The sequence below is a fragment of the Sapajus apella genome, unplaced genomic scaffold (assembly GCF_009761245.1).
Source record: "Sapajus apella isolate SASKATOON/1434 unplaced genomic scaffold, GSC_monkey_1.0 scaffold32, whole genome shotgun sequence".
In the NCBI taxonomy this organism is placed as follows: Eukaryota; Metazoa; Chordata; class Mammalia; order Primates; family Cebidae; genus Sapajus; species Sapajus apella.
Window position 1 is genome coordinate 91590 of NW_022436972.1, and position 9421 is coordinate 101010.

At 37.3% G+C, this 9421-nt stretch overlaps 1 protein-coding gene across 4 annotated transcripts; it reads right to left on the reverse strand.

The window, feature by feature from the left end:
* Nucleotides 1-249: 249 nt before the first annotated feature.
* Nucleotides 250-9421, reverse strand: RNF6 (ring finger protein 6). 4 transcript variants are annotated; one of them, XM_032294357.1, is made up of 5 exons: nucleotides 8891-9036; nucleotides 8381-8566; nucleotides 6593-6803; nucleotides 5635-5730; nucleotides 250-3058 (listed from the first exon to the last, which is right to left on the reverse strand). In XM_032294357.1, exons 3-5 carry the CDS (start codon nucleotides 6783-6785, stop codon nucleotides 1290-1292), a joined length of 2058 nt encoding a protein of 685 aa, XP_032150248.1. In that variant the 5' UTR covers nucleotides 6786-6803; nucleotides 8381-8566; nucleotides 8891-9036; the 3' UTR covers nucleotides 250-1289. The 4 variants fall into 4 exon arrangements, with proteins under 4 accessions (XP_032150248.1, XP_032150247.1, XP_032150245.1 ...); XM_032294356.1 differs by lacking the exon at nucleotides 8891-9036 and adding an exon at nucleotides 9111-9421 and having other exon boundaries at nucleotides 252-3058; nucleotides 8381-8463; XM_032294354.1 differs by lacking the exon at nucleotides 8891-9036 and adding an exon at nucleotides 9217-9352 and having other exon boundaries at nucleotides 252-3058; nucleotides 8381-8463.

Sequence of the window (9421 nt, forward strand, 5' to 3'; positions counted from 1 at the left end):
GCCCAAGCAGTGTCACCACAAGAAAATCCTGTCATATATTCACAAGCAAATGTGAAAGTAAGAATAATAATTCACTTTATCAATTGATTTTCAGTTTCTAAGAGCAAATATATCTTTTCCATGAAGCCAGGGACTTTTGTCTGTCATCTGGGGAATACTCTATACCGTAACACTGCCTGGCATCTAGTATAAAATATTAGGTGGGTGAATAAACCACAGTGGAGCAACAGAAAAAAATAGTTCACATACAGTCTTTGTTTTAATATTTATTGGTAGAAACAGATCGTCAATGCACACTTTGTGTTTATATAAACTCTACATTCTCTTAAAGGTTTTGGTTTTGATTTCATTGCAAATTTTTAGCTTCCAAGTGAACTTAACATATTATCTATGCATTTCTTTATAGACTTTTTTTTTAATTTTAAAACTAAATTTGAGAAACCATGCATATTGTATACCTTACTTAATAATCCCAAGAATTGTTTGCACTTTCAAAAAAGTTACAAAAAGGCTGAACACAAGTTAAATAACCTATATGCTCTAATTTTTCCATTCCTGAATACTTTTTCAGTATATATTGCTTGCTATCTAATAAGTTAGATTGTCAGAGACGCTTCAGTAAAGTATCTCTAGTTTAAAATTATATCTGAATCCCCTTTCTCTCTGAGATGATGTTGCCAATAAACATTGTGCCATGTGCAGTATTAGCCCAAAAGCCTAAATACGAACCAAGCTTGTCGGCTGAATATTTTAACCTTAAAACTATATACCTATATATACACATATGGTATGCTGCATATTAAATTTAACATTTCAAGTAACAAATATATAGCAAACATTCAGCCAAATACTCTTTCATGAAAAGATACTGTCCTTAAAATAAAAAGTTAATGAAAAGCTTATTTAGACACAAATGTCTAGACATAAGTACTAAGCCTATGAAACTTGAAAGTAAAGTCTGCTGTACTATTAAGAAAAAGAAGATTGATTTTTAACCTACTGAATTGTGCAGATACAAAAGTGCTTAGCATGACAAAATTACCAAAATAAAGACATCTTAGAGGTTATTTGGTTCTAGCAATATTGACTATTTTGTATTTCTGGATAATTTAACATTTTATATAAATTTCCTCTTTTTAACAAATTTAAAAAAGCACACAAAAAATAGTTCAAACTATATATAATCTGTTATTTTTCATCCTGGTTAGCTCATCACAAATAACTCGGCAAAACAATGCTTGAACATTCAGTTCTACTAAAAAAACAGTACTTGAGGAGATCCCATCACTTTACCCATCGCTTGCTATGTTGGACCCTAAAACTGGCTGCCGACAGATGGGACAAGTGCAATTCTCTGAGAGCCATCGGTCAATACAATGAATGTGAAATTCATGCATGCAAGGTAATTGCCTGAGCTTGTTTCCAGTTACGTAGTCACTGATACAAACACTACAGATTTTACCTAATTCACTATCAATACTGTTATGCTCATAGTGCCGGGTCGAAAGATTGTCAATCTGCTCTTTGGTTAAACCACGTATTCGATCATCATCATCACCTTCATTTAGTAAAAAAAAGTGAGCAAGGCGAAGAATAGGTAGTGTTCCAGTTTCAACTAAAGTGTTTGAATTTCGCAACTGCCTGCCACCCCTAGTGTCACTGTTTCGGGTATGAGGCTGGGTGGTCTCGTTTTCATCATGCATTTCAGTGTTGCCTCCTTGGGCCTGCCTGTCTTGAGAGGAACCTTCCCTGTGCTGGCTCCTGTCATTAACTGTATCTAAGTTACTCAGTTGTGAATGCATCTCTGGTAAATGCTGACCATTTCTCTGAAGCTCTGACTCAGATTCAGCCTCCATTAGAGAACTCAGTTCTCCAAACCCAGTCATGATCTGCCTTAAAATTGACCGAAGAGCCACTGACGATGGCTCAACAAGCTCATTCTCAGAAATCCTACGAAGAGGAACTGTTATGGTACTAACATAGGTTCGAATACCTGACCGCTCTAAACGAGAAATGGTTCGGCGAAAGCCCCCACTATTGCTTTCAATAGTGACTGTGTTTTCTGCTAGCCCTACTCTGGATCGAGTTCTATTTGCAATACTATCCCGATCTCTATTTTCTCCAGGACGGATCCTTCTCACTTGAAGATCCAGTGTGATTGTTGGATGTCGTCGTACAGCAGTTGAGGATCTGCTGGATTCTTCTCCTTCTTCTACTGTTATTCTTGACACAAGTCTTGAATTAGAGAGTGGGGTATATGCAGTACCTCTGCGTTCTTGTTCTCTGTCTTGCTCTAAAAAGACTCGAGTTACACCTCTCCTCCTAACAGGTCTTCTAGTGGTTTGCTGTACTGGTCTACTTTCCCTTTGGGAATTATGATGAACAGTGCTACTCTGTCTCTGAATTGGTGAACGGCTTCGACTACTGACAGTAGATCGTAATCTTATTGGCTCTAATCTTTGGTTTGTATTCCTCACTGTAACATTACTTCTAGCCCCATTTTCCCAAACATGTGCTGCTCCAAACCGTTGCCCTTCCCTTTGCCTGAGTTCACTACCACCTGATTGGTTCGTGTGACTACTGTAATTAGTGCGTGAAGCACTAGCTCGAGGAATGCCAGCTGCTCCCCCAGTTCCATTTCTTAACCTTCCCAATGATGAGAAAGATCCTTCAGCTGGATTTTGCCCCCTTGAAGCCAGCCTAGTCCTTGGAATGTGGGAGCTACTACCACTGATATTCACTGAGGTTTGGCTTCTTGTTCGCCTAGCCACAGGACTAGTTGACCTTTGTTGCCTATTTGTAGTATGATCTCTGTTACTATCTGAAAGTGGAATGTCTATATAATCTTCTCCATGAATTTCAAATCCTCTATTTTCATGATTTATGTGGATTTCCAAACTAAACCGAAACTCTCCACTGTTCGGGTTCGTTCGACTCACAGCTCTCCAAGTTTGGTTCCCATTTTGTCCACTTCGAGTTGCATTTCCTGTGCGTCGGAAGGTGTTCAACCATTCTAGAAGAGAATCTTCATTTGAACTTTCTCTAGGCACTTCAGAGTCTAGAAAGCAAAGCAAATCAACTGAAGATCAATTTCTAAGACACACCTTACAGCTTTATTGAAAACTTGTGAAAAACAAAGTGTATAATAAAGAACATCTCTGGATTTTAATGAAAAAATGATGGCCAAAAAAAAAGACCTTTCTAAAAGAAAAGTATATACTACAGCATATTATAAAAATTAAATTACTATTTACATAATTACAAAACTTTAAATACTATTTATGCAAAGCTATGGAGAAATCCTCACTCTTACTTTCTATCTCCCATTACAGCAAAATGTTAAGGCAAATGAGAAATATATGCACTAACAAAATTTTACATTTAAATTGCTTTATCAATATAGTATTATCAATAAAATACAATGACAAACTTTATGTAAAATCTGTCCTGTATTTGTGAAATCTTTCTGGAAAAGTCAAATCAATCATCATTTTTGCAAGTAGGTATTTCTGTAATCTTAGAAATTTTTCCTATTTCTCAGGTGCTGCCAAAAATGTATATATCCACACATGTGAATCTCTGAATATAACATTAAAACCACATTACTGTTCTTGTCTTTGTGTGAAGCTGAGAAACTAGGCAAGTTACTTAAGGTCTCTATGGCTGATCCCTGTCTCTAAACTGGAGATAATAATAGAATCAATCTCATAGGGTTATCCTGAGGATAAAATAAGATGCTATATATAAAATAATTAGCATAATATCTGGCACATAAAAAGGCACCCCATAAATGGTGTTAGCTGTTAAACATAATAAAATGCATTTTCTATTCATTTAGAATATAAGCTCCATGAAGACAAAGATTTTTGTAATGTCAGTCACTGTTACATCCCCAGCGTCTACAACAGTATCTGGTACAAATCAGACTTTCAATTAATATTGCTCAATTAATCAATTTAGAAATAAATATGTCATATATAAACTTCTTTGACTAAGATACTGTCACTGTGCCAAGCTTAAATTTTCCACTTATAACCAGTAGAGATTACGTAGAGTACAAAACTTAACAAAAAGCACATTAACTAAAAACGTATTATCCATACAAACTTCAACTTTAAAGTTTGTTCTACTCAAAAGTAGCTATTATATGACATCATTCTGATTTCATTTTATTACTGCAATCTCTCTAAGTCTTTTTTTAAATGTTGAAGTTAAAGCTATTAATCAGCCATTGAGGCCAATAAAGTAAACAGCAACTTAGCCATATTCCAGAGGTGATGTGGTATTTTATATTTGATGAGTACATTTTCCATTCAAACATATTCAAAAGATCAGTATTAATTATTTTATCTATATAGTACAACTTACATATCTAAACACAAAGAACAAAATGTGTTAATGTCCACTTTCCATTTGTTTGGAAAAAGAGATCAGTAAAAAGCAGGTGAACATGAATTATTTTAAATGCTACTTCCTTCTTTGATTAACGAAAGTGTAGTGATGATGGTGCATGTGAAAGAGTTTGCTAACTACCTACTCAAATCTACCCTACTCTTCTTCCTTTGTAAAAGCATCAGAAATGGGCACGTGGACAACCTGGCAGTTAGGTGTGGCCACGAGACTAAGTTCTCATGAATGGAATGAGAGAGCAAGTGATACATCCTACTCTCAGGCTACTGCCTGGATCTCCTTCCTACCAGCTAGAACCTAGATACGGTTGCAACTTAGCTTGATCATAAAAATGGCACCCTGGAGCAGTGATGCCCCATAAAACTTTCTGCAGTAATGAGCATTTTCTGTATTTGTGCTGTTCAATACAGAAGCCACTGGCCACATGTGATTATTAAGCACCTGAATGTGGCTAGTATGAATGCGAAGCTAAATTTTAAATTTTATTTAATTTTAATTAATTTCCACTTAAATAGTCACATGGGGCTAGCAGCTACACTACTGAACAGCACAGTTGTAGAACCATTCTGTTAGCTGAGTGGATTCCAGGAGGATTTCATACTAGCCACATTCAGGTGCTATCTTATTGAGCCACTGCATTTTGGGGTTTCTATACAGACTTCACTGTAACTAATACAATGATTTTGATATAATATGTGCAACTACTAATAAATACCTCTGAGGAGGGAAGTAGAATTGGTTAAGAAGGATACAAAAGTGGCTCTTACGTTTAACTCTATAACTTCTATTTAGTTTGAAAGTTCTTTTACAGTACTTTCAAGAACTTTTTATATGTAAACCAGCAAACAGAACAAAGAAACAAAACAGGTTTCCTAACGTCTCTACATGGTTCTGTAAATAAATCTTTAGAAGCTGAGTAATACCATTTTAGAAAAAGTAGTGTATACAGTCCAAGATTAAAAAGAACTATGCTGGGAATTAACTGCATATTATTTCATAAAGCTCTCTGAAGGTAATCTGCGTGTTTAAGACATCTTTGCATTTACTCCTCTGTCCTATACTGCCTAACCATACTGCTTCACTATTCATATACATATTATCTGAATGAGTATCACATTAAAACTGGAAAAAACTGAAGACAAACATACTATACTAGGTCTAATAATTTCATTTCTGCAAGTGCTCCAATCAAGCCTGTTCCTTATGGAAAGGACTCCATAGTACCTCTGTAATTTCTTCCATTTCTCATGTCAGGCTGAGATGCTAGTTGTTCCTTGGCCCCATCTAACCGCTGTTGCAGCTCTTCTGATGTTATTTCTCCTAAAACAATGAAAAATTGCCATTTAAATTAAAAATTGTTTAATTCAATTCTGAATTAAGTTTTTTTAAACCTCATGTAGGGTAAGACTAATCTTTAGCAACCTGTAGAAGACAAATGTCTTATTACTTTCATACGTTCTGTAAATTGAAGACAGTTAAAAATATTCAACTGGAGCAAATGTACATCAATTTGGTTGTGCTTCATTTATTAATCTTTTATTAAAAATTATTAAAATAAGATCAATTTGAATAGCTTGTAAAGTGCTGCCAGTTGATACACTTAGGAACCAATAAGCTATAACTCTGTGATTTTTGTCAGTTAAAAAGAAATTAAGGGAGCATTTATACAGAAAACTTCAAATCCATACTTAAATTTTACCCCAAATACTTCATTATAGGGGTCATCAATATACAAACACACAACATATAAATATACAAATTTTCATTAGTTCATTTGTAAAAATTTTATGGAACACACTGGGCTATGGGGGGAGTTATTAATTCAGTTGAATAAATTATAATACCCCAAATGAGTTCAAATTGGGTTTTAAGTCATGTTTTATTTGCATAAAAATTGCAAATAGGACCATATATGTAAATATTTAACACTATTATGTACATTAACCTCCTTGTTAGTTAGGCATTTGTATAATAGTGCTCCATGTTCCATATTTTTATCTTATAAAATACAGAAGTAAACCAGTGATTTTCTACTTTGTTATACTAAGACGTTCTTAAACTCACAAAAGCAATACACTATATTTTCATAAAGAAAAGCAGGGAGAACTACCAATTCTCCTTATTTTGAAATCCCTCCATCTAATGATGAAAAAAATTGTCTCCTCTTTTACCCATCTCTTACCAGGGGTGCCTAAAAGATTATGGTCTCTCATAAGCCGATAATCTTCATCATTGAGTTCATTAATAAACTGATAATAGGCCTCTTCTCTGTGGAGACGCTCTTGCTGCCATCTTCTCTCATTTTCACGATGATTATGGTCCTGAGATGAAGTTTCTTCACTACCACCATCTGATCTAGATCGAGACTGACTCATCCTGAGATTCCTGCCTTTCTGTTCAAACAATATAAACAAAATTCAAGGTGTTAAGTTATGAACCGCATATGGCTTTGTGTTTTTAACTTAGTTTTTCTTAATTTTTGAATGCTGTCCCCTACCCAAAAACTGTATTTGCCAAATCTTGCAGTGAGAAACTTACATATAAAATGCAAAACAACTTCTAGGAAATACAACACAATTGGAGCTACTTCTTTGCCTAAAGTCATTAAGTAAGACTGGATTTGGATGTGTCACACGTTGCTCATGCCTAAATACCATAGTGATTATCTCATTGTTTACCCGTTGACGATCTGGAAAAGTTGATCTGCAAGTCCTCATTTCTGTTTCAATATCTGGGTACTTCACAATTAAAATTTTAGGCTTGAATTATTCACATTCTTCACTTAATAAGCAAAGGGCTATTGGGATGATATGCTTTACATTTATTTTCAGCAAGGTATTCTTTCCAAAATAAGGCTCATGAAGGTAATATTATCCCCCACTGCACTTTGTCGAGGTGAAAATCATTTAGCCTAATTAATATCTACCGAATAGACTGGGAGGTGATCTCTCCTTAAAGCCTACCAGGAAGACTTTGAAACCCAACAGGAAACAAGACATCATGTATGGCTCAAGGACTGTGAAAGTACATCAGAGCACTTTGTGTCTCCCCATATCAAGCCTCATCCTTAAGCCTGGAATGGTTAGTCCCAGGGGTTTCAGAGTGCCAGTGGAACTTCTTGACTTTGCCTAAGAAAACATTATTTCGGATTATATTTAAATGTCATTCCTGAGAAGCTCACTTTTAAACTATAAGGAAATCACAGGAGGAAGATGTTTGTTTTGTAATATTTTAGAATTTCATAAACACATCTATTTAGTAAGCCACACTAAAGCAATGGTTCTCAAGCTCACTTAAGGATATTTTTAAAAATACAGATGCCCAGATCTCATCATCCACCAATCCTCAATTAGAGTTTTCCACGTAAGAGCCAGGTCTGCTAAGAGCTAATTTGGGTGTTCTGCAACTGCAGATGAAATAAACTATTCCTCGACAATTTCTGGCATGTAACTAAGGGGTATGAGTAATCCAGCATCTGACTCAGGAGAGGCTGGAGGCTCAAATAGTTAGGCTACCAGTGAAGCAACTGTACAACTCTGCCTCTCGAAATATACCGGGTGTTTAATAAGCAAGCTGCTTTAAATATAAGGTAAAGTTAGCCTAGAATTCTAAAATACTGTAGGAGCAAGCAACCATTCAATTTCACCTGTAACACTAAACTACAAATTCAAGGATTTTTTTTTCACTGTGGTTATTTTATTATGCCATTTTGATCAAATGACCTAGTAGCATTATTCACTCAAATATGAATTAACACTACTAAAAACTCAAGATTTCTATTTTCAGATTAGGACAATAATTAGCAAAGAGCATATTTGGTAGGTACAGCGATAATATGATTTTTGTAATAAATAATTTTACAAGTTGAAACCTATCATAAAATCAAGCTACCTTAATATTAAAACTTAAGAGCTTCTCCTCAAAGGTAATTTTCTTATACAATTAATCACAATGAAAACAAAGTGAATACCTTATTTTTCTTTCAACATGCTTTTAACATATGCCATGGTATACATCCTTCAATTGTTTGTGCCTTTTTTGAGAGCTGCACATCTGAAAGCAATAAAAGATAGTTGAATAATTCAATAAACTCTCTTTGAGGGCCACTCTGCTGCAAAGCCAAAGCAAATTCTCCAGTGGATTTTGTTAGACACACCTAGAAAATTAGATTCCCATACAATTAGGTCACGAAAACCTCCCGCAAGGCGCCTTCCTCCCACAACAAACTTAGGCCTTTCTTCCTACCCTGTCACTGCTCCTGGATTTACGCCTCCTCTCTCAAAGGCCTTCCTTCCTATCCGGTTCCCATTCGGATGTTACCACGGTTAGGCGTCTCCAGTTTACTTCTAAACCTTGACTTTCTTGCCACCCCCGCCCTCCGTCCCACTACTGGTTTCTTTCCTGGCGGTTGCGACGGAAGCTCGCGCCGGGGACGATCCTCACTACGATAAACAAAGTGGGCTCCAGGGGCCCAACTAACCTCTTCCCAACCGAGCCTCAAGTAACGCTTCGCTTAGCGACCTAGATTCCCACAGTGAAGCAGGTGACAGACGGTGTATCCCAACCAATCACCAGCCGGGGGGGGGCGTATTAAGAGGGGAGTTAACCAATCGGAGAAGTGGGTGAACCGAAGGACGGCCTGCTTTCCCCGGCGTCTCCAGGAAGTAGTGGTGGGACCCAGAGCTTTCCCCCGAGCCCACCTCTCCAGGACATGGGCCGTCCGCCTCCTGCCGGGAAAAAAGTCTGCCGCGGGCGGCTGTCCTCTCGGGTGCCGGTGGCTGTGGCTGGGAGGCGGGATAGGCTTACCGCGCCTCCGGAGCCCGCTGTGCCCTCGAATTATCTCCACTGACGACAGAGGCCGGAAGCCCGTGCTGCAGCGTGGGGTGGTCCCGCTGGAGGGGATGCTCCGGAGGAGGAACTGCAGGCCCCAGCCCGTCTTTCCCCACAGCCAGGTCGCCCTCTCGCCGGAGGGGAGTCTCTCCGCAGCTGGCCTGGAGCTCGCCAGTGCTAC